Genomic DNA, 26,514 nt, shown 5'->3' on the forward strand with positions numbered 1-26,514 from the left:
GTGCATCTGCAATGCAAGCTTGCTTGATTGCCAGATTTATTGGGAGCTCAGATTTATTGGGTTGCTCAGTAGTAGAGTGGCTGCCTTACCGTGCCAGAGACCTGGGTTCGATCCTGGCAACAGGTACTGTCTGAATGGAGTTATGCGTTTTCTCCAAGTGTTCAGGTTTCTTCCCACATTCCAAAGATGTGCAGGTTTGTAGTTTAATTAGCTTCCGTAAATTGTCCCTAGTATGTAGCATGGGACTAGTGTACGGGTGATCGTTGATCGGCTAGGACTTGGTGGGACGAAGGGCTTGTCTCCAAGCTGTATCTCAACTCTAATTCCTTTGATTTGTATACACTCCAATTTGTTACTATAAATGATCACAAAACGATTATGGATAAAGATATTCCTGTTGGTTAATATATCCAAGATCTTAAAAATCAACCTGCTATTCTTAAATCTATTATGTTCTGTCGATGATTTGTTATATAACAAATAATCTTTAAAATTCAGAGGATATTTTTTATTGAACTTTTCCAAAAAAATGATTAGCTCTCTTTTACTCCAGGCCACAGTGCATTGTATTGACAGGATCGCCGATGTCCAGGCCAGCTCTGTTGGATTTAACGCTATCGTTCACAAAGAATTTCAGCCTGTGCATTTGCAGTCAAATATTTATGGTAATGACTCTTACTGATTTCTCTTGCCATAGATTTGATCTTTAAAATGTTGAAATTTGATAAATGTCAACATATGACAGCAGTTTTCTTTTCCCCTTGTGAATTCAGTTTTGTTCAAGTGCTGAGTCATGATACAAAGCTCTTGGGAGTGAGACTAGACAATCTTCTATCTATCTATCTATATACTACTAAAACTCAGATCTTGTAACGTTTTTGTATATATATTCCACTGATGTCGGCTGAAGGCAATTCCGGCAAAACGGTAAACCGCAGCGCCACGATTTTTGTACCGCCTTAATCAGCATGCGGTTCGCTGCTGGAAAATGATATTTTTATTTAATTCGGACGCATATTTTGTAAGTTACAGAGGTCTAAAGGCGCTGCCCCCCCTCATTTATCGAAGTTTTGACAGAAGGGGGGCGCTGCGGTCCGGCAGTGCTCAGTACGCATGCGCGGAATCTCCACACTCAGTACTCAACACGCATGCGCGGAATATCCTCGCACGCACAAAAACAATGGACGCCGTTAGCGGAGCAAGCCCGCGATCACCGGCACACCTCTCCTCTCTCCCCTTGCTTCTCTCCTCTCTCCAAAAACCGGGAGAACATCTCCCCGCAAACCACCCCCCCTCCCAACTCACTCTCTCCCCCCTCAACAAATACCGCAACATCTGTCATCACAAAACGGGTAAGAGTAGGGCTGGGGGAGGAGAGAATGGGGGGAGTGGGGACGGGCCCAAAGGGCCCGCTTCCAACGGGCACACTTGTTCTAGTATAATACTAAAACTGTGGTTTGGCCTGATATATTCGTAACAGCGATTGCAGCAAAACGGCGGACCGTAGCGCGACGGTTTTCGCACCGCCTCAATCGCCAATCTTGCGCTCGCTCGGCCGTGATATTTTCATTTAATTTGGTCGCGTGTTTTTTAAGTTACAGAGGTTTTAAAGCGCTGCCCCCCCCTTTTTCAGGGGGGCGCTGCGGTGCAGATTTAGTTTTCAGCTTGTGGCTTGTGACGGCTACATTGTTTCGAAAAGTTTCCAGAAAAGGATTTAGTTTTCAGCTTGTGACGGCTACATTGTTTCGAAAAGTTTCCAGAAAAGCACTGATTGTTTTGTTATTGCAAGTCAAGTCAATTATATTTGTATAGCACATTTAAAAACAACCCATGTTGACCAAAGTGCTGCACATCTGATTAGGAAAAAAAAAAAAAAAGAAGGTTATAGTGGTCACTTGACATACACAGATCAGGAGGACGGGCCCAACGGGCACACTTGGAGAGTAAGAGTGGGGCTGGGGGAGGAGAGAATGGGGGGTGTGGGGACGGGCCCAACGGGCCCGCTTTGAACGGGCACACTTGTTCTAGTAACTTCTAAAGCTCTCATCCAAAATATGCATTAGTACTTTAGATTGTGCTAGAGATTATAGTGTAAGTTAACTTCTCATTACGGCACCAAACAAGAATATAGAATGAGGTGATGTCTGATTTTTTTGTGGTCAGTCTCAAAAGATCCACCACCAGGATTCATCCAGTAATGCTCCAAAGATGTGGCTCCTGAGAGTATAACCCAGGCCAACTTTCAAACTGACTCCACTGGAATCATGTCTATTAGAACTCTATTAGAAGTGATGAAGACTTCTGTATTTTTTTTTAAACTGCTCATCGGTCCCGGAGTTCAAGAGGAGGACACGACAAAGATGAATACAAATAGAATTTATCCTTAAGTACCAAGTTCTTAGATTTAAAGCCTTGCTACAGTGAATACTGCTGATGAAGCACTGGAAGAACAGTGAACAATTGTCTCATTAATATTTCTTTTATGTGTGAAAGATGATTCCTTTTGAAATCTGTGTGCAGATGCTTGTAGAACCTGCCTCAAATTTCTATGGTCATTGACCATCATTCTCTTGAATAGAATATAGAAAGCACAGCAATGGAACAGGCCCCTTGGCACCATAATGTCTGTACTGACCATGACATTGACCCCATCTGCCTGCTCACAATCCTTTCCCAGAATGTTCTGTGCCTGTGTAAATGCCTCTTAAATATTGCCATTATGTTTGCTTCTACCATTTCTCATGGCAGTACATGCCATGCGCCTACCACTCTTTTTTTTATAATTGCCTCAGACATCCCCTTTTAACTTTCCCTCTCTCACCTTAAAGGTAAGCTGTCTAGTATTTGATACTTCCCCTGAGAATAACATTCTTGACTACCCTATCTATTCCTATTTTAGAAATTTCTATAAGGTCTCTCCTTATTCTCTGAAGCTCCATAGAAAACAATCTAAGTTGTTCCAGCATCTCGTTACAACTGAAGATAGACACAAAATGCTGGAGTAACTCAGCGGGACAGGCAGCGTCTCTGGATAGAAGGAATGGGTGACATTTTTGGTCAGGACCTTTCTTCAGACTGAGGACTCACTGAGTTCAGTCTGAAGGGTCTCGACCTGAAACATTACCCATTCCTTCTATCCAGAGATGCTGCCTGTCCTGCTGAGTTGCTCTAGCATTTTGTCTATCTTCAAAGTATACCAGCATCCTTTCTACACATCTCCTTACAACTTATAAGGTGAAAGCTGATAATCATAGAAACATTGTCTCCTGGTATTGTAAGTCAAATCCAAGGAAGAGGCATATAAATTGCCAGAGGAAGCAGCAAACAGGAGGACTGGGAGAAATTTAGAATTCAACAGAGAACAAAGGGGTTCATTAAGAGGGGGAAAATAGAACATGAGAGAAAGCTTGTGGGAAATATAAAAACTGACTAAAAGCAGAAACAGGCCCTTTCGGCCCACCGGGTCTGCATCGACCAGTGAGCGATCCCTGCACATTAACACTATCCTGTACCCACTAGGGACAATTTTTACATTTACCAAGCCAATTAACCTACAAACCTGTATGTCTTTGGAGTGTGGGAGGAAACCGAATATCTCGGTGAAAACCTACGCAGGTCACGGGGAGAATGTACAAACACTGTACAGGCAGCACCCGTGGCCGGGATGGAACCCAGGTCTCCGGCGCTGCATTAGCTGTAAGGCAGCAACTCTATCACTGCGCCACCGTGCCGCCCTTGGTGCATTGGAACATTTTCCAATGTTCTATAGACTCTGGATCAGTTCCTGTGGACTGGAGGGCAGCTAATGTAACCCCACTTTTTAAGAAAAGAGGGAGAAAGAAAACTGAATTATAGACCAGCTAGTCTGACATCAGTAGAGGGGAAGATGCTTGCGTTGATTATTAAAGATGTAATAGCAGTGCATTTGAAAAGTAGTGACAGGATCGATCAAAATCAGCATGGATTTATGAAGGGGAAATCATGCTTGACTAATCTTCTGGAATTGTTTGAGGATGTAACAAGTAGAGTGGATAAGGGAGAACCAGTGGATGTGTTGTATCTGGACTTTCAAAAAGTCTTTGATTAGTGTGCAAAATTAGAGCACATGATATTGGGGATATGGTATTGACTTGGATAGAGAACTGTTTGGCAGACAGGAAGCAAAGTGTAGGAATTAGCAGGTCTTTTTCAGAATGGAGGCAGTGACCAGTGGGGCGGCGCAAGGCTCACTGTTGAGACCCCAGTTATTTACAATATATATTAACGATTTAGACGAAGGAGTTCCAGCTTGCTTGTCTCTTCTCTGAATCTCTTACCAAATAAATTTGAATCTTTTTTTATCCCTCTGCTTTACTATATCAAGGGCATTTAATTTAATGCATCCCCAAATCTCCTTGGATGTCTCTGATCCAAAGAAAACAAAGCATAGTCACAATTTTCAGTTCCTAGCAACTTCCTCATAAATCTCCACCGCACTCTAGTACAGTCACATATTTGCTCTACTGTGGTGACCAGCACACAAATTTAATGAATGAAGCATCTCAGATGTGTGCCACCAAATGAATGTTTAGTCTGAATGTGAGGATTGAGAACTGACTAAAAGTTTGTTCTTAGAAGTTTTGTTGACATTGGTAGAGATGAAGTTATTTATGAATTTCTTAAAATAGATTATGTGGCTGAAGATTTTGCGTATGAGTTTGAATGAAATAAGATGATTTAATCACGTTGACATTTTGCATTTATTAAAATTCTACTTCTATATGACCTAGTTTAAAAATAATTTCCCTTCACCTGTAACTACTCGGATTGTTCATTTAAATGAATTTGGTCATGCAATGTTAACTCGTTTCTCTTTGCATGGAAGTGTAGATGTAGCATAGATGTATTGAGCAATTCCTATTTTCTGTTCGTCACATTCTGTGTTGTGATTACCCTTTCCATCTTTCTACAATTTTTATTTGATTAATATACAAAGATTAAACAATGTTCAAGATTTAATTTTTGGCCAAATTTAGTGCAAGTGATAATTGTTTTTATGATTATGAATTATGCTGTAAATCTGAAATTGTCCAGTAAAAAAAATATTGATATTTCCTTTGGGTAAGGTAATGTCAGGGGTCCAGCTTCTGCATTTCCAACAAGATTGCCAAATATTGAAATATCTATACAAGAGAAGGATATGTTAATGGTTACAGCTGACATACGTAAGATAAGTGTATGATGTAGCACAATTTTTCTCTTGTGTCATTGGGCTATAAAGCTTTTATTAACGTTTCTGCATTGATAGAGTAAAAAATGGTTAAAATACTATTTCAGAAGCATATCAACAGTGAGACTGATGTTTTTGAAATTCATGTGGTGAACTAATTATCTTGAATTCTGATGCTTGGGACTTAATTTGTTTCTCCACTAGATGGAGCGACAGCAGAAACTGTTGGGAGCATTCAACAAGTCGTGCAGCACGAGTTTTGGCACGAGAGGAGTTGATGTTTTTAGGTCAAGAGCATTTCATTAAAACGCTAGATGGAGCATTTCACTTTTTATGCAGTGGTGGGTGGGTAGTGGAAAGATGAAATGAAGGAAAATTGTAATTTTCTGCTTTCCTGAAATTTGTTTGTACAAGCACAATAGTTGTCGGAAATCTTCAGCATACTTTATGAAATAAAAGTTATTAGATGTTTGAAATGAATAAGAAATGCACTCCAAATAATACCACTGAGTTTATCCATGTTAACATGTTAACATTGTAATACTGTGCTTAGGGTCCACGGAAGCAAACAGTCAGTGAAATTAATATGAATATCGATAAATATCAGCAGTGGCTAACAAAGAACAAGAAAAAAGCCTTCTATGCAGCAGTGGCTGGAGACAATTTGCGAGAAGGAGTAAAGTGCTTACTTCAGGTGATTAAATCTATATTAACAAATCCAGTAGAAAAATAATGCAGAGTTACAAAATAAACTGACCAAATCTTGTAACAGCATATTTGCTTCAAAAAATGTGCCCCTTTTAAATTGAGTAGATTTCTACCATTTAATCAGGAGCAATATTTTTAAGAATCTGTATTTGAATGAACCAGTATAATTTGCAATAATCACTTCATGCAATAGCATGTTCCATGTTCCACAACCTTTCAATTTGTATGATTGTTTTACTTTTTGTCAATCCGCAACGTTTTACCTTTGTTTCTTTTTGTTAGTAACAGCAAGAGTAACTAAATTGGGATAATTTAGTTGTCCTTTTGGCTGCTCCTCCATTCAGTAATGCCAAGACTGGTCTTCTACCTCAAAACAGATTTTTTTCATTCATAATTTCCTGTGTTTGAAAACCTATTGATTTTGGTCTTAATGTTGAACTGCGGGTAATGTTTCATTTCACTACACATTTATGTGTATGTGACAAATAAACGACTATTGACAGTTCTGAATTCTCAAAGCCTGAGCACCCACTAGACTTTAAATCACAAATTTAACATGCACATTTTCTGTCTTAATTGGCTTCAGTCCATAATAAATAGACTCTCCACATAGACTTGAAAGGCAGCTTAAATTTTGTTTCAATGAGACTGCTGTTACTTAATTCCAGAGGATATAGCCGCATCCTACTTAATCTTTCATTGGAGGACAACACTCATTTCAGGAATGAATCTACTGGACTTTTATTGCATCATTCTCGGGCAAATATATTTATCCTTGGTTAAGAAATGCATAATTTATTGAGAACCCCAATCTCACAAATTGTAATTACAATCAGATATCGTACTGGTATGCCAAATTCCTGGTTAATTGTGACTGCCTCTAATTTGTCTTGGCATTGTCATTTAACATTCTGTTTGCTTCTGCTCTAAGATTCCAAAGTCTGTCACTATTCATATTAGAACCATTTATGAAAAGCATGAATTATTATGTGGCCAGAGATTCTGATCTTTAAACCTCAAATTTGAGGAAGGATATTCTTGCTATTGAGGGCGTGCAGTGTAGGTTTACTAGGTTAATTCCCGGAATGGCGGGACTGTCATATGTTGAAAGACTGGAGCGAATAGGCTTGTATACACTGGAATTTAGAAGGATGAGAGGAGATCTTATCGAAACGTATAAGATTATTAAGGGGTTGGGCACATTAGAGGCAGGAAACATGTTCCCAATGTTGGGGGGGTCCAGAACAAGGGGCCACAGTTTAAGAATAAGGAGTAGGCCATTTGGAACTGAGATGAGGAAAAACGTTTTCAGTCAGAGTTGTGAATCTGTGGAATTCTCTGCCTCAGAAGGCAGTGGAGGCCAATTCTCTGAATGCATTCAAGAGAGAGCTAGATAGAGCTCTTAAGGATAGCGGAGTCAGGGGGTATGGGGAGAAGGCAGGAACTGATTGAGAATGATCAGCCATGATCACATTGAATGGCGGTGCTGGCTCGAAGGGCCGAATGGCCTACTCCTGCACCTATTGTCTATTGTCTATAAATCATTATTATTGGATCACTTCATTGCTTCCCAGAATTCCCCAGATTTACAGAATATCTTAAAAGGATCAATTGAGTGGGTGATGATTTGTCTCCTTTCCATAAAACTAGATGTTTCTAATGATTCCATGAATTATAAATACAAAAGACTGATTCCAATATCAGTTATATGTTAACTATAAACATGGGATTTCTATGATGGAACTTGTCAGCGGAGGCTGCTTTGTCCATTTCAACATGGGGTTGTTGAGAGGCGATATTCTTATCTACATGACCCTTCAGTTCCTCTTAATACATGATCCTTCACAATTATGGAAATACAGTAAACCCTCTATCAGACCCCTTTATAACAGATATTAGTTAAAGATTGATCTGCCAACGCCGCCCCCAGCACGCACTCCCTGCCCAGCTGCCTACAACCCTGGCTTCTGAAGCCAACCACGACTTGCAAGGTGCACCAGTGAGCCCTTCACCCACCACACAGTCCTTTTGACGCGCTGTTGTTGTGGGTCATGTTGTAGCCCCTTCAGGCCGCTACCAACGACAGGATGCACTCAGTCACCTTAGGCTCCCTCCCTTCTCCCAGGCTGCCACGTTTTCCACTCCCTAGTCCACTGCTGCCACCTCCTCCTCCCGTTGCCCTGTCCACTTGGCCTCTACTGACGTCTCCTGCGACTGGAGTCGCCGACATACTCCACCTTGGAAGATGTTGGCCACTGCAGGGGAGAAGGAGGAGGGAGCATCAAAGCGACAGTTGTCAGGAAGAAGCAGCAGCTAGTGAGAGGGGAGGGAGCCCCACAGCGACCGTGCGTGTCTTGTCAATGGCAGTGGCCTGAAGAAAGAGCTGATGGCCAAGGGCGACAATATAAGCAGTAACAACAGCTCCGTGCGGCAGCTGGTGAAGAAGAGCTCGCTTGTGCAGACCAGCGTCATTGACGTCTAGTTTTAACGTGAAATGATATGAAGTGCTGGAGTAACTCAGCGGACTGGATCAGTCTGAAGAAGGGTCCTGAAGTCACATATCCACACTCCAGAGATGCTGCCTAACCCGTTGAGTTACTCTAACATTTTGTGTCCTTTTGTGTATTAGCCATCTCCTGCAGTTCTTTGTTACCACTACATACAATAATAATGTCGTACTTGGTTATAGCAGACAAACGGCAATAACGGACACCATTCCTTCCTCTATGGTTTAGTTAGAGATACAGTGCAGAAACGGGCCCTTCGGCCCACCGGGTCTGCGTTGACCAGCAATCCCTGCACATTAACACTATTCTACACTATTCTACTAAGAACAATTTTTACATTTACCAAGCCAATTAACCTACAAACCTGTCCATCTTTGGAGTGCGGGAGGGAACCGAAGATCTCGGAAAACTCAAGCAAGTTACAGGGAGAATGTACAAACTCCGTACAGACAGTACCCGTAGTCGGGATCGAAGCCGGGTCTCCGGCGCCTCATTTGCCGTAAGGCAGCAACTCTACTGCTGCGCCACTGTTATAGTGAGGGTTTACTGTAATTATGAATGTCTTCTGTGCTGCATCAACAAGAATACATATTTTCAAATGATCCGAAGTAAGTGAATAAATCAAATTTGTGCTGGGAATATTGTTGCTCAATATTCCCCTTGTATTTTGAATCTTCCGACTTGATCAGTTTGCAGTGCCTCATTTAAGTAGTTAAATGATTGTTTATGTGGTCAGCCCTATTCCAATTATTGTTAGTACATTTGGTTACCATGTGGTAGAATAAGATGAGCTAAAGATAATGTAACTTTCAAAAAGAATACATGATAATGTACAAGTTTAAACGCAAATAACTAAGTATGTCTTTAACATTGTCAGTGTACCAAGGAAGAAACTTTATCTGCAAATAATTATTTAAATGTTAAGTATTAATCATGAATTAAAATGAAGGCACAAGGAATACATTTTGAAGAAACTTGTCATGATGCATAATATAATTTATCATCTGTTTGTATTTTATCTAACATTTTTAATGAGATATTAGTTTTCTTGTGAAAAGTAATAGAGATATATGTTCAGAGAAACTGAAGGAAATAAGACCAATTGGATGAAGTGGGAAAGTTTACACTGCCAATAATGTTTAAGAGATAGTTTAATGTGTATTCACCAGGCCTCTGGACTGGGTCGAATGAAGCCAAATACGCTTGTGATTGGATACAAGACGGACTGGCATTGTATAAATTTTCGGGATGTTGACAATTATGTTGGCATTTTGCAGTAAGTAATTTTTGATATTTTGATTAAAGCCGGCACACTGTAATTTCAAATGACTTTATGCATTGTCAGTAATTATTCAGTATAATGTGGGCCAAGAAAAAATATCGTGTGCCAAGATATTTTTTGATAAATTCAGTTTTCTTCGATTTCCTCTTTGTTCTGGTGGTTACACTAATGAAAATTGATATTGTTGCAACTTTCTTCCTCAAAATATTTTTTCATGTTGCAGAATACATTTTGTGCACTGTATTACTGCTGACCTTGTGCATATCTGCACCAGATTTTCAGATGGGAATGAAATAAATAAGTGCTAGGGTTGGCTTGTTATAAAATAGTCTTGATTATCCTTGGATATGAAAATGCAGTGAATGTCATGGGTTTTGTTTCTTGTTAGATATACCCATATGTCTATTCTAAAGTCTTTTAAATGCCACTATTGTATCTGCACCAACCACTAGCCCGGGCAGTGTATCCCAGACAATCGCCAACTTGTGTATTTACAAAAAAAGTAAAACTTCCCCAAACATCTCCTTTAAACTTTGCCCCTCTCACCTTTAAAGCTATGTTCTTTAGTGTTTGATTTTTTTCATTCTTCTGACTAACCTATCTATGCACCTCATAATTGTATATACTTCTGATGGAAGTCTCCCTGCAACCTCTGGCATTTCAGAGAAAATGATCCTCGTCTGTCCAATCTCCCTGTAGCTAATGCCCCCTAATTCAGGCATTATTCAGGGAAGCCTCCTCAGCACTCTTTTCAAAGCCTCCACGTTTTTGCCATAATCGGGCGACCAGAACTGCACACAATACTCCACATACATAAAAAGTTTGATTTCAGGCATTGTCTGCTGTGCTTGAGTTCCTTCATTTAATATTTCTAACACAGTGCTCATACTGATGCTCTCTGAAGAACCTTAAGTCAATGCTAACAGTTCATATAATTTATATACATCTGTTGAACTGGGTGGAACAGATTTAGAAGTTCCAGGAACAGAAGTGATTTGAGGAACTAAAGCAACATTAGTATTATGAACTCTCTATGTCTAGTTTCCCTGGCTTGAATTTGATCTAAATAAAATACCCTGGCTGTATTCAATGTTATAACTGCATGAATCTTTGTGCCAGATTACTTAAATATAGCACCTTTTCAATATGACTGACAAGAATTAGTTCTGGCAGGGAGGAACTACTACTCTCCCAGACATTATATTTTTTCAATGTTGCAGTATGTACAAGGTATATATTTCTAAATTCCAGTGTATACAAACCTAATTGCTCCAGCCTTTCAACATACGACAGTCCTGCCATTCCGGGAATCAACCTAGTGAACCTACGCTGCACGCCCTCAATAGCAAGAATATCCTTCCTCAAATTTGGAGACCAAAACTGCACACAGTACTCCAGGTGCGGTCTCACCAGGGCCCGGTACAACTGTAGAAGGACTTCTTTGCTCCTATACTCAACTCCTCTTGTTACGAAGGCCAACATTCCATTGGCTTTCTTCACTGCCTGCTGTACCTGCATGCTTCCTTTCAGTGACTGATGCACTAGGACACCCAGATCTCGTTGAACATCCCCTCTTCCTAACTTGACACCATCTGATTAATAAATAAATGGCACTTTGTGATGAGGTTGAACACAACAGTGATTAAAATCTAGGCATTTGCACTTTTCTCACCATGTAAGAATTTATAATGTGCTCTCAGAATGAGGGTGGAGCTGCTACCTCAGTGCCAGAGATCCAAGTTTGATCCTGACCTCGGGTGGAGTCTGTGGAGTTTACATGTTCTCTCTGTGACTGTGGGTTCCCTCTGGGTACTCCAGTTTCCTCCCCCATCCAAGATGGCTAGGTTTATAGGTTAATTGACCTCTCAACAAAAAGAATTGCCCCTAATGTGGAGGGAGTGGATGAGAAAGTGGGATAACAGAACTAGTGCGTGGGTGATCGATGGTCGGCATGGACTCGGTGGGCTGAACAGCCTGTTTCCATGCTGTATCTCTTAAGAAAAATGAAGATCAATTGATCTTCATTACCTTAATGACCAATACAACAAATATGTTACTGGTTTCTCTAATTTTCTTTTGTTCAAGAGTAAGTTTGACTACAAAGTGACTATCAGTTTTAATACTTTGAATAGAGAATTCTGTTAGCACTTCGCATTTTTTTGATAGTTTCTTTCAGGTTTTATCGTGGATGGTAGAAATATTTATGTGACCGAATAGTGTTGATGTGTTTATTTTATAATGCCAAACCATGTTTAACATGTTTATTCTAACTGTTCTTGTTATTTTAATCGAGAAACTTAAATACACTATTTTATTTAGCCAGTTTGCATTCACAGCATGAAGCTTTGCAAAATCCTGACACTGAGGCCAGTCAAGTCCTGCAGAATTTTCTATCCATTCATTTTAATAAATGGGTAAATGGAAAATCTTAACAACATTCACATCATTGGCATGAACACCTAACATGAAACTGTTTGACAAGTTTATAAATATTTTTAACTTGCTTATTTTCAGCAAAGGAGCTAAATATGAGAATACGTTTACCATTTTGAAATATATTACTTTTGTTGCAGTGATGCCTTTGATTTTGAGTATGGTTTGATAATTCTGCGGATTAGCCAAGGACTTGATATCTCTCGTATACTTCAGATTCAAGGTAGGGCAATGTAGCCACAATAAAACAAAAGTAATAAACTGCAAATTTTGGGAATGTGAAATGCGAGTAAAAACTCCCTGGTCGAAACATACATTGGATTGGTTGCCATCTAAAAGGGGGTTGCGGTTTCAGTTATAATCCTTTATCAGAACCAACATTTTCTTTTCCAAGAAATCCTTTGAAAAGGAGTAGTTTGATTTTGTGTGGTAGTATAAAACTGGTAATCAGTGAAATATTTTTTATCCACCAGATTTTGGAAGTTGTACAATCGTGCATATTATCATTAAAATATTACATACTATATATAAGAGTTGGGGTCTGGGTTGACATCACTCTATTAAAAGGTAGTTGTGAAAGCACATTATGGCATGTCATAGGCACGGATGGAAAAGTGAAAGAAATTGAAAGGATAGTTGAGTAACTGGTTACGAATTGAGATGGAACTATTTGAGGAAAGATAGACAATTATTGGAGGCAATTCCAGGCAAGTAAATTTTCTGCAGATTTCCACATTTTTTAAATCCATTTTCCCCGCTTTTTGGATGGTTTCCGTGTTTTTCACTTTGCCAAATAAACGGAGAAATCGGATTAAAAGAAAGAGGAAATAAACTTGTAATGAACACTAGATTCCACTAGAGGTCGCTAGGGGTTCTGCGAGAAATCCCCCTCCGTGCGCCCTGGAAGTCTCTCCAAAAATGTGGCACCTAGACTGGGCAAGGCAGCCAATCTCGACCTCATCAGGACTTCGATGGCCAATTTGTCAATTCGATCGCTAGAGATTCCGCAAGAAATCCCCCGCGTCCTGGAAGTCTCTCCGAAAATGTGGCACCTAGGCACCTCATCAGGACTTCCACGGCCGATCGGTGGGTTGAATTTGCAACTTGCGGCCGGGGCTCTGGAACTCCAGCCCAGCTGGAGCCAGCAAATCTATCCCCATAGCTGCCTTCCTTGGCCTGCTGGATAAACCAGCAAAGCTCTGGAACCAAGAGTGCCTGAAAATCAGTGGTGGAACTGTAATGAGTAAATATTAAATTTTAAATATCAGTCTGAAAAAGGGTCTTGACCCGAAACGTCACCTATTCCTTCTCTACTGAGATGCTGCCTGACCTGCAGAGTTACTCCAGCATTTTGTGAAATAAATATTAAATTTAAGTGCAAGGTTATATAACTAAATTAATTAAGACGGGGTTAAAATATAAAACACAGGGAGAACGTACAAATTCCATATAGACAGCACCTGTAGTTGGGATCGAGCCAGTGTTTCTGGCGCTGTAAGTCAGCAGCTCTACTGCTGCGGCACTGTGCTGCCCAAGATTCACCAGGATGTTGCCTGGGATGCAGCGTTTTGATTATGAGGAGAGGATGGATGGGCTGGGTTTGTTTTCCTTGGAGGGAAGGAGGTTGTGGCGTGACCTGAGAAGTATCCAAATTTGAGGGGTCTGGATGAGGTATATAGTAGGAATCTTTTCCCCATAAGCATTTGATATCTAGAATTAGTGGGTGTGGGTTTACAGTGAGGAGCCAGTCTTTAAAGGGGATAATAACAGCTGTACAGCACAGAAAAGGACCCTTTAGCTCAGCGCTTCCATGCTAACTGCATGCTAACTGTAATAGGCCCGTATCCTGTCCAAATGCTCTTTCAATTATGTCGTTGTATCCATCTTTACATACTCCTCTGGCACTTCTGTGTGGAAAACTTTGCACCTCATGTTTCCTTTAAATTTCATCATTGCGCCTTAAACTTTAAGCACCTGAAACATTAACAACCCATTTCTCACTATAAAAGAACAACATGCTGTTTTGAAAACAGTTATGATAAAATATGTTAGAGCTATTCAGCATGAATATGTTTGGTTCTGATGAAGGCTTTTGAGCTGAAACGTTAATTCTGTTTGTCTTACTATAAAAGCAGCCTGACCGGCTGAATGTTTCCAACATCTTCTGTTCTTTTATTTTATTTAAGATCCATTTATAGTTACAATAGAAAGTTTAAATTTATTTATTGGAATAAAAATGTGATTTAATAGAAGCCATCAATGTTTTGTTTGAAAGCCTATAATGATGAATGCATATATTAAGCTTTCATTATTCATAAGGGTTGGGAACAACTTCCCATCGATAATAAAACATGACAGATACTATTAATGTCCTCTCCTTTGCACCCAGTATGTTCAACTATATAGAAATATTGCTTGTAATGTTTTAACTTAATAAATTAATATGTATCAAACATATTAAAGTACTTAAATACCTCAAAGGAAAATATTTACTACTTTAATTCAATGTATTAAAACAAGCAGTGGATGGTTTTGAAATCACTGTGAACCAATGCAAACAAAGTCTACTCTCAATGAGAATGGTGTATAGCAGGAAGCGCCTTTTCACAAATTGTGTGGCAACCGATCACTGTATTTGTACAGACAATGATTGATTCCATAGTGTGTACATATGTGGATACGATAAAAACCTCCAGAAGGGCATGAGTACATAGACCTGAGGATTGCAAATGCAGGGGATAGTGAGAATCAAGTAAAATTGGTGGAATTTCATGGAGGTGATTCAATAGGAAAAGCATTAATAGGTAAATTAGCTGAATTCAATATATTACAAATTTATATAAAAACATATTATTGAATATGAAAGTTACTCATTTGGGAAGATGAATTTTACTGTTTCATCATGCATTTGGGCAAGATTACCTCCCAGTCTAACTGATAATTTTGACCTAACGTTGGATTGCTTTTCATGCCTTCTGCATGCATATATATTCTAGAAAGTCTGTGGCACCCTGCACTACTTTAGTGCCCCACCACATTACTGTCAGATTGCCTGTGAAAAATGGGACTAGACCAAGATAATAGGAGCGATAACCCCAATTGTAAATGGAGGGAAGAGATCAGGTAATGCCCCTCTCTGTCTCTCCCTCCCCACACCATTGAAATTTTTATTTCATCTGGCAAAAATATACTTCAAGGCAAACCACAACATTTTAATGTCAATCCTTGACATAAATTGATATTCGTTATCTGTGGAGCTAAATAACATTTGCTTTCTTAAATCCATCTGCTTGCGTCTTCAGAAGATTATTTCATAATGCTGCAGCTTGTCAGTCTCTAGTGGTGTATGGAGAATACTAATGAAGGTAGATTACCTGGGTCAACAGCTTCCACATTCCTACCTATCCAGTCCCTCAAGCCTCATTGATTATATCAGTTTGAGAATAAACTGATGTCTCGGAAATTATTTAAACAGTGTGATAACTGAAAGATTGACAATAGAAGTACCTTCAGCAACAGACTGGTTCCACCAAGATGCAGGACAGATGCAGGAGATCCTTCTTCCCTGTACCACTGTACAACTCCTCCCCTTCTGTCGTGGGGTAGACTGAGACCTCCTCCCCTCTCCCCTCCCCAATCTTTGCACATCCCCAATCTTTTCCACTCGTCACTTTAATTTCATGTTTCATGCATTTTGTCTTTCCATGACTGTTGGCAGATCAATTTCCCTCCTGGGATACGTAAAGTTGTATCATATTTGATGTGCTTTAACTGGAAGCCAAAACAATACCCACAGGTTGGCCAGTGAAGTTCAGAAATCAATTTCAGGCTAGTGTCTAGGTTCCCTTTGCTTAAAGTAAGCATGCCCTCTTTCTTTGAATTACTAACATTTAGTACATTGAAATCCCGTGTTTTATGTAAGGAGGAAATATAAAGAGCAGGTAATTTATCATGAGGAGGAAGTGACAGAAATAAAAATCTAAAATCTTGTGCAAATTTAATTGCTATTCCCAGCAGTAAGGATTCTCTGTCCTCCACCTTAAGAAAAAAGTACGCCCATCAGCCAATAAAAATTTAACCTTTCTGCCAAATACAGGCAGACGCACTGGTTCCAACATGTTACACGGCTTCAAATGTTGCCATTCCTTTCCTGTACGAGACTTCCCCTGTGAGTCGATGAATACAACCTTATTATATCATAAGTATATTGGCAAATATTTAGCTGCACATTTACAAAGTTACAAGAAGGTGCAGTGCATAATCGGGAAAGGAGAATTATAGTACAATGCTTCAGTGTGCTGGGGCTCTAGTATGATGACTATAGGAAGTGGAGCTGAATTTCTGAGTCCGTGAGGCAAAGTTCCATATCATCATTAAGCAACATCCATATGGTAGCCAGCTGTGATGAGGGACAAAGCACTGAATTTGTTCAGAACTGCTCTTGTGAACTTCCTGGCAAAAACAGAAAAACAGCTAGAGTGGCAGAACTTGGTTACCAGACCATTAGCAAAATAGCTGACAGAGATTTTGTCATTCTAGTCTGTTGTCTGAACACCTTCCTGTCTCGGGGGAAAAAAATTACAGGTTATTGTGAAAAACAATTACTTTTTTCCTTAAATATTTAATGTAGAGAAAATACATGCAACAGTTATAATGTTTGGTTATATTCCAAAGGTTAATTGCTTCTGATTTTAAATAGTTTTTGTGGACGGCCAGTATCAATAATTGTTTCCATTTGTTTTTAGAAGAAATGCAAAGGCAAGAACAAGAAAGACTAGCATTGGAATCTGCTAAGAAAGATGAACAAGAGGATGGAAAGCGTGGTATCCGTTCACTGAAATTCTTGAACAAAGCGGCGAAATATAGTACAAATACTTCACCAGCAGTGAATGCTCAGCAAGGTAAAGCATGTCCACCAGCACTAAAAATGTTAATATGTGGAAATAGCTAGGGAGTGAATTAAGTGCGATTGGCCGATTTTGGAGTACAATTCCAGCAGGTGGCAAGTGAAGAATAGAATTTCCTGGCAAAAAGGTTGAATCTGGGTATCTGTAATTCTGAGGATTTCATTAGTTACTTGCTAGAATTACTGCAAGAGGCTCTGAGAAATAAAATGGTAAATGAGAATATGTATGGCAGATAAAAGCATTGTTTTTCAGAAGCAGGAATCCAGAAGGAGAATGCAATAAAGTCAGGAAGCAATTCTCCTCCACATGTTTCCAAATACACAGGACAAGATGTTAGATATCCAAAGTGCCAAATGTCAACTTGCTCCCGGTGGTGATGGGAGGCTTATGCGCTCACCTATGCTCCTCCGATGTTGAGAAAGGCTAGGCAGACACGTCATTGGGGTTATCAAGTGGTCACCTACTTTCATCGATGTTTCGCTGATTGGACCCATGACGTCTCCAGTAGGCTCAGCAGTGCATTCTGGCGTCCCAGAACCACCCCCCTCTGCATCTGCCTAGCCGGCTTATTTGGGAGACCAGATGGGGTCTTTCCTCTTCAGCCAGAGCCACTGGCTACTCCGCTCTGCCACCCATGATGTTTCCTTGATAGCCTGGTGTAGGGCTTGTCCGATGATCCCCAGGTCCTTCATCAGTCTTACGGTAGATGTTGCCACAAATCCTCGACATCCAACTTCTACCGGGCAGATCTTTGCTCTCCAGCCCCGCTGTTCACCTCCGCTGCAAGCTCTGTATATCGCAGATTCTTTCTTTCGAAGGCTTCCTGCACAGCATCCTCCCAAGGGACTGTGAGCTCCACAAAATACATTGTGCGCTGAGAGTTCGACCAGAGGACAAGATCAGGCCTCAAGTTGGTGATGGCTATCTCCGATGGAACTGTAAGCCGTTGGTCCACATCCACCAGCATCTGCCAGTCCCGGGCTGCCTCCAGCTGTCCAAACCTTGTCCTTGGTGGAATTTTCCGTTGCTTTTGTTCCTCCTCCCGAACAAAGGCAATTGGCATAACAATAGACCAGGAAAATTATCTTCACAGCTTTTGACAGTCCCACAATTGAGATTTGTGTTTTGAAAATGTAAGAGTATCGAGCATAGTATGAAATATGGTGTCCAGGATCAATTAGGTGTACAGTCCCAAGTAAGATCTGTGGTATGGTTATGAATCTAACAAAAACTTTAAAACTAGCACGGTATTATGCCATACGGTTGAAGAAATATTATTTGACATTCAAGATAAGAATTGTTGCAATAAAAGTAATTTGAAGCCAGCAATGGGCAAGTAAAGATCAAAAGTAAAACATCTGGAAGTTGGAAATAATATTGTAACAGTCAATCAGAGAATGCATAATTGCCAGGGTATGTGACAGTAACTGGTGATACTTAATCATTGAGACATGAAGCAATTTGTGACATGACTTGTGATTTGGCAAGCTTGCTGGACCATGCATGAAGGAGCCTCAAGCCTACCAAATGAATAAGTGACACACTCCAGATAAGGGAATATAGGGTAAACATTCAGACCCCCATGTTGTCAAAAGTATCCTTGCAATACCAAGTTGAGAGTTTGGGCTTTTGTTTGGTTTATGAGCAGTTTCTTCTCTTTGGGTAGTCCTGACAAACAGACCAAGAAAATTGCTTGAACCTTAATTTGACAACCTTGGATGAGCATCGTTTGCACTTTCCAGTTTTTTAGCACCTCACCTGCAATTTCTTCACTTTGACTCCCTTTCCTTATGGACACAATAACATTTTCCTCTACTCTTATTTTCTTTGTGTGCAATTGAGACCCTATCCACTTGTAAACATTTTTTTCCTCATCAGTTTTTTGTTCCTTTTGCCAATAATTCCCTTTCTATTCCCTTGTGGTTCCTCTCTAGTTCTTTCAGTTGCCCTCTGTGGGTGAACCATGTCTTGGAAGCACGCAGGGATGATAGGTGCGTAATGGACCATGAGTTTATGCTATGTTTGAGGTCTTGATTTTAAAACCCTTTCCCCCAGATAATTAAGTGCTGTTCTGGCATAATGAAAGCAATTAAGAATTTCTTCATCGATGTGCCTCTTCATTGGGAGATGGCTCCTGAAATGTGGAAAGTGGTCCTCGGTTTCCAGGGTTTTATCATGGATCTTCATTGTTTGCGGGGAGGGGGCATGGTGATGTGCAGTGGTAGAAGATGCTTTTTTGCACATTTTAAACATTAGGCCAATTATCTTGTACACTTCAATGAGCTCAGTTTAACCTCAAACTGTCTACATACTCCAACTTGCACGTAGTAAATTAAATTGCAGTACCTTGGTTCTGGAATGGAAGCAACAGAGATTGATCAGCTTCTCATTTATCCTGCTGATTAGCTCCATGGTGGCAGGGGGCTTTGTTTAGTTTAGAGATAAAGCGCGGAAACGGGCCATTCGGCCCACCGGGTTCGCGCCGACCAGCGATCCCCACATATTAACACTATCCTACATCCACAAGGGACATTTTTTACATTTACCAAGTCAATTAACCTGCATACCTGTACGTCTTTGGAGTGGGAGGAAACTGAAGATCTCGAAGAAAACCCACCCCGGTCACGGGGAGAATGTACAAATTCCGTACAGACAGCACCCATAGTTGGGATGGAACCCGGGTCTCCAACGCTGCATTCACTGTAAGGCAGCAACTCTACCGTTGTTCCGCCCTCAAAGCAGCATTACAGTGAGGATTAGTTTATTAACCCCCCAGCATTTTACACAGCCTTGCTTGACCCCAATCTTGGAGTTTTAAGATTAAATGAAGATTGAGAATATGCAATCCTCAATTTTAAGGGAATGGTCACCTTGGGCTAGTAATAAATGCAAGTGGAATAATTTCATGACACTTCCTGGCTTACCTTGAAATATGTATTTATTAAAGATTCTGTGCTATAATTTTATAGTGTTTAAGATCATGAAAGTGAATGCTGTGTAAGATGTCACATCCATTCTGGTAGTGGGAATCTTATTCATCACAAAGAACTCTTTGTCTTCTTTTTAAGGATATTTGCCATTAAAATGATGTAATTTTATACTTTAAGCTATTCCCTTTTGCAAGAGTCTTGTCACTTTTCCCAGCAGTGGACTTTTAAGCCAAAAGTTGCAGTCCAGGACATTTCTGCCTCTTCAGAGATATTTAGCCTGGAGGATTCATGTAACTGTCAAACGTCAGAGCCCTGTTCACTTAATTTTGGTTCAAACCACTCTGAAACCAATATTAACAAACCATATTTGAGTTGGGCTCAAATCCCAAATTAACAAGCTAGATTTATTTATTGAAATTGAATAAATAGGACGTGGTGAATTTGTACACTGTTCCTTGGCAGTTATTATTAATTACACAAAGTACAATAATTTATTTTTCAATTTCAGGTTTAAAAATGCCTACTGGCTATGCTGCTAATTTTAATCAACGCCGATTGGAAGCTAGTGCTCAATTCCAAATGAATCAAGGGAAAGGAACAATAGATGTTTGGTGGCTGTTTGATGATGGAGGTATGAAGCATATTATTGTCCAAAACATCCAATTTTAATGCAGTCTGGAGAAGGGTCTCAACCCAAAACGTCACCCATTCCTTCTCTCCAGATATGCTGCCTGTCCCGCTGAGTTACTCCAGCATTTTGTGTCGATGATTTAAACCAGCATCTGCAATTCCTCCTTACACATCTAATTGGATCAAAATTATCATATTTTGTGGCCATGTTCATTTGAACTAAAAAGATCTTTGGTTAAGAAAGTAGGACAGGCTTGCATTAAGATGTCTTTCATGACATTAAGATCATGAAAGCAATTTATAATCATTGAAATAATTCCAAACAACATTTAATGGTCCAGATGATCTTGGGCAGAGGAGGCAATGGATCAGCTGCTGGGATTGGAATTAATATGGAAGGGTGTCCACTGGATGGCGTTGTTGAGTTGGGCTGATTGGCCTGTTTCCGTTACACCATAGTCACTTTTATATTTTAAAACATGGCATCTAATTTACACATAGCAACCTCCTACAGTCAGGGGTAAAATGGTCATTTTGAATAAGGGAGAAATATTCTTCCTGGAAGGATTCAACTTGTACTATTCAGATCGTGCTGTTGGATCATTTACATCCATCTTAATAAAGGACAGACAGGATAATGGTTTTTATACATTAATACATCTGAAAGAGCAGTATAACACAAACCTAGTCCTGCACTGAAATGCTACCTTAGATTATGCACCTTTTTCTGGGGGGGGGTTTGAACGAATGTATTAACATGGCTAAGTATGCTAATATTGAAAACACTTATGAAACCTGTAGAGTATCTTAATTTTTCCCCAGCTGAAAAATCTATGTTTGAGGAACAATAATAGAGTAAAAAATATTTTGATTGAAAATGTTGAAAATATATCTGATGTATTGATGGTGTGAAAGTTAGCTCTCATCTGTTACCTAGAATAACTGATCTTCTATTGTATATTTAGTTGTGTTGTTGCATTTAATGTACCTATAAAGCTGCAGCAAGTAAGAATTTCATTGTTCTGATCCTGATGCATGTGACAATTAAAAAATCTTGACTATTGGATACCACATGTTACACTTATACAAATGTAAGATTTTGATCTTTATGTAAAAAAATATTTGAATGTTAAATTAATATATAGCCAATCTCAATTAATTTTCAATCCCAATATCTTTGCTTTAATAGGTTTGACAATTCTCATTCCTTATCTGTTAACGACACGGAAAAAGTGGTCTGGTTGCAAATTGCGTATCTTTATTGGTGGGAAGTTGGATAGCATTAATGAGGAGAAACGGGCGTAAGTTTAGTTTGAAATTATGAACTCTATGTTTAAATTATTTGAATATTTACCATCACAGTGAGACATTTCCACTGAAAATCAAATTTGTGTCATGAAATTTGTGATTGTGATTCTGGATGCTTTGCATGTGACATTCTAAGTGAGGATGCCAAATACGTGCTTTCATCATTCCTCTGAAGCTGACACCTGGGCAGGTGACACGGCAGCACTGTAAAAACCTGCCCCCTTAAGTTATTTACTTGCAACCCACCCATCCCAATGCACTATTGTACATCCCAACTGTGAACTAATATCAAATTTCATTCTTTAACTATTGATTCTAGTGGCCCCTGTACTTAACAAGTCAACCTCCCTGACCTCACAAACTGCTCTGGCATTCTGTGTGAAGGTAAGGCCTGACCAAGCCTTGTACACACCCGTATTTCCTAGTGGTGCGTGCACACAAGCAAAACATTATTTGATTGCTGAAGAATGACTGTGTAATGCAGTTTTGTGGGCATTGACCATAATTGCTAAAGTGTTTTATGAGTATCTTTTGATTACCATACTGCTAATCTGACATCAGTAGTTTACAGTTTACTAAGTGCTCCTAACTTCCTATATCACAGTGAACGTTCCAGATCTCTGTACACCTTTGGTTACGGCCTGTTGGATTAGTGCTCTAAATTTTGAAATTTACACCCTAAACTTTCTGGGTAATGTGTTTATCATCCAAAATGTCCCAAAAGTCTAATTCTGTCCATGTTTTACTGTGTTAAAGGCACTACATAAATGAAAGTTTTTTGCTATTTCCCTGTATTCCTGGACATATTTGAGAAAATCTCCACCTTAGCACCCTATCCTAAGAATTGTTATCCTTGTTAAATACAGTGTTTATAATTAAACATTGTACTTAACTGATTTATAACTCATTGATTTATAAATGCTTGGTATAATTTGTCATCTTTTGCACCAGGTGTCTTGCATTAGGATCATTTTAACCTGGCAGCAAACACGGCATTGGTTCAGTTGCATTGACTTAAAATGGGTGGGGATTGCGATCTCATGGGTATTCACGGGCTGGTTGTGTTCATTCCTTTTACGTCAATTGCTGCTTTTTGACATGGTTGAAAAGAGTTTCCTGTGAGTTGCATAAAATTGAGATTTTGATCAGTAAGAAAGTAGATTATTTTTCAGTCCCAGTAATTTGCTGGTAAAGTTATTAATTTGAAGTCACAAGCATTGAGAAAATACCATAGTTCTATTTCAGTTAACTTTTCAACTTTACAGATATTGTGAGTCTGAATTGCAGCTTCCGCCATTTGTTTTTTGTCCACATGCTTGAAACTGATAACAGAGCCCAGTACTCTACAATGCTCATTTTTAGCAAAATGAGTCTGGGCAATAGTCATGAAATGACAGTTGGATATGGATGTTTCAAGCAGAAAGCATTTTTTTAACTGCTTTCCTGGAAGTGGAAGCAAGAGTTGCATATGTACCTTTTGGGTGCCTTTTATAGTAACTTTCTCTCATGCATTTGCTTAATGTTGGTTAGCTGGAAAATGCAGCAAGCCAAAATCAGGAGGGTTTGGAGCTTTACTGTTAAACCTTACTTTGTTTGGATGAAGTACAGACCTTCTATGTTGTATGTGAAAGAGAGCCCTGTTATTTTTGTGTTGACTGTAAAAGGTCAAGTGCCAAATTAGCTGCAACCTTCATGGATAGGTTAGGCCTCTATGTACTGACCTTCAAATATAACTAATATCTAATACTAGGTTGTCAAGGTATGTGGCATTTATCAACAAACATTGGGGTGTAAAGAAACCTATTTATTTTTAATTCAAATCATATCCAATAGTAAAATAAAATTGCAACAGTTTACCACCTGGATACTAGTGTTTTATTTAAAAACAAGCATTTTTATTTGAAGGTTGAAGAGACTGTGCCAATACATGATACATAGCTGAGAGTCCCTGTTTCATCACACAATTTTCAATTCCTTAAAGGACCTTTCAACAGATTACACTAAATTTGAATGACTTTAATGGGGTGAAGGGATCTTTATGGATTGTTGACTAAATAATTGAACAGTTAGTCTTCTAATCTCGTACTCTTAAGATCTTAGTGTCAAACTGACAGATTTTTCCAGACTTGAGCAAAAGATAAACTGCTGAAAGAAATCAGTGGGTTAGGCAGCATCTGTGGAGACAAACGGTTCTTCTTAGGCCCCCTCGGTCATGGCTGACCATGGGTGATGCATCCGAGTTGGCTGCTTGCTCCACACCTCGGCTAGACCAGCGTCACTTGTGGCTGAAGAGACCAATGCGGGAGTGACAGTCTCTGTCGCAAAGGTCACATTTGGAGGCAAACGGTTGGTCAGCATTTTCAGGTCAAGAACCAGCAGCAGGACATAGTGTAGAAGGAAGATGGCCAGTATGTAGAAGTGAGAGGGAGGAAAACAATTGGATTTTGTTTCTTAATACACTTTTTCCAAGATGCTACACAATAATATAACAAATTTTCCAGTGAGAATGGTGAGTTTTAAGTGTATGGAAGAACGGAGGTGCTGAAGGAAGTGTGGGAACTAGGGTCCAATGAGGTGCAATGGAGCACCTCTAGTAAGCTAGATGTGGAACCATTGTGATTTACAGATTATCAAAGTTTTAATGTACCGATTTTTGAGAAGGCTTCTGAATGAAGTGAGGGGGGGGGGGTAGAGTGATACAAATGTTTTGGGAAGGAGTTCTCGGGGGAAGGCTGCTGCATTAAATGCCCCTTCTACTAGTTAAGGGAATGATGCATGAGGGGAGAATGTGCGAGCGTGTGGAGTCAGGACAACAGGGAATTTAAGGCAGGGAATTTTTGAATGTAAGATGGGACAAAGCCTCATAGGAATTTGTATTCGCCTGACTAGAATAGGATGACAGTAGAAGATTTTTATTTGAGGTATAATTGGGAAGTTGGAGAAAATGGGAGCACCATTGGAAAATTTAAAGTTCAGAAATGATAGACGAGTAAACCTTAATGTTAAGGTTTTGGCATTAACAGGGTTAAAAGAGCACTTTATTCTAATTGTGCAACACTGTCCACATTGGATACAATTTGAGTTTGAAGTAGGATGTGGATTAAGCACTGTTAGTGGCAGAGCCTTGGTGGACAATCCATAAATTGTCCCGGTTTTGAAAAAATCAATGGAGTTGTAGGAAATTATGTCAGACAAGGAAAGTCAGTGGATGTTGTTTACTTGGATTTTCAGAAGGCCTTTGATAAGGTGCTAAGATAGGAGTCTATGATATTAGAGGCAAGATACTAGCATGGGTAGAAGACTGGCTGACTCGCAGAAGGCAAAAGTGCAAATATAGGGGGCCTTTTCTGGTTGGCTGCCGCTGATTAGTGGTCCATGGCGATCAGTGTTGGGTCTGAGTATAGGAGCAAAGAGGTCCTTCTACAGTTGTACCGGGCCCTGGTGAGACCGCACCTGGAGTACTGTGTGCAGTTTTGGTCTCCAAATTTGAGGAAGGATATTCTTGCTATGGAGGGCGTGCAGCGTAGGTTCACTAGATTAATTCCCGGAATGGCGGGACTGTCGTATGTTGAAAGGCTGGAGCGATTGGGCTTGTATACACTGGAATTTAGAAGGATGAGGGGGGATCTTATTGAAACATATAAGATAATTAGGGGATTGGACACATTAGAGGCAGATAACATGTTCCCAATGTTGGGGGAGTCCAGAACAAGGGGCCACAGTTTGAGAATAAGGGGTAGGCCATTTAGAACGGAGATGAGGAAGAACTTTTTCAGTCAGAGGGTGGTGAAGGTGTGGAATTCTCTGCCTCAGAAGGCAGTGGAGGCCAGTTCGTTGGATGCTTTCAAGAGAGAGCTGGATAGAGCTCTTAAGGATAGCGGAGTGAGGGGGTATGGGGAGAAGGCAGGAACGGGGTACTGATTGATAGTGATCAGCCATGATCGCATTGAATGGCGGTGCTGGCTCGAAGGGCTGAATGGCCTACTCCTGCACCTATTGTCTATTGTCTATTGTCTATTGCTACTTTACACGTTATATATTAATGATCTGGATGATTAAATTGATGGATTTACGACCAAGTATGCAGATGATTCAAAGATAGGAGGAGGGGCAGGTAGTGTTGAGGAAGGAGGGAGACTGTAAAAGGACTTGGACAGATTGGGAGAGTGGGCAAGGAAGTGGTAAAGTACGGTCGTGCAATATGGTAGAGGAATAAGGGATAGATTATTTTCTAAATGTGGGGTGGATTGAGAAATTGATTGAGCAAAGGGACTTGGGAGTGCTGGTGCAGGATTCCCAAAAGGTTAATTTGCCAGTTGAGTCAGTAGTAACAAAGACAAATCCAAGGTGCTAGTCTGGCCACATTTGGAATTTAGTGAGTAGTTTGGGGTCCCATATCTGAGGAAGGCCGTGCTGGCATTGGAGAAGGTTTCAGAGGAAGTTTATGAGAATGATCCCGGGGATGAATGGGTTAATGTATGAGCTGCATTTGATGGCTCTAAGCCTGTACTCACTGGTGTTTAGAAGGATGAAGGGATCTCATTGAGACTTACCAAATAATGAAAGGCCAAGATGGAGTGGATTTGGAGAGGATTTTCAG

At 39.9% G+C, this 26,514-nt stretch overlaps 1 protein-coding gene across 2 annotated transcripts in view; it reads left to right on the forward strand.

Annotated features, from left to right (window-relative positions):
- The window catches only part of slc12a1 (solute carrier family 12 member 1), a 56,710-nt gene that overhangs the window by 21,894 nt on the left and 8,302 nt on the right, over positions 1 to 26,514 (forward strand). For both annotated transcript variants that reach the window (XM_078429924.1, XM_078429925.1), the window contains exons 16-22: positions 554 to 665; positions 5,763 to 5,903; positions 9,594 to 9,700; positions 12,280 to 12,362; positions 16,885 to 17,040; positions 20,485 to 20,607; positions 21,796 to 21,907. In XM_078429924.1, the coding sequence (XP_078286050.1) occupies positions 554 to 665; positions 5,763 to 5,903; positions 9,594 to 9,700; positions 12,280 to 12,362; positions 16,885 to 17,040; positions 20,485 to 20,607; positions 21,796 to 21,907 (834 nt within the window). The remainder of the gene's footprint in view (positions 1 to 553; positions 666 to 5,762; positions 5,904 to 9,593; positions 9,701 to 12,279; positions 12,363 to 16,884; positions 17,041 to 20,484; positions 20,608 to 21,795; positions 21,908 to 26,514) is intronic.

This window comes from Rhinoraja longicauda, chromosome 38, assembly GCF_053455715.1.
Source record: "Rhinoraja longicauda isolate Sanriku21f chromosome 38, sRhiLon1.1, whole genome shotgun sequence".
Lineage (NCBI taxonomy): Eukaryota > Metazoa > Chordata > Chondrichthyes > Rajiformes > Arhynchobatidae > Rhinoraja > Rhinoraja longicauda.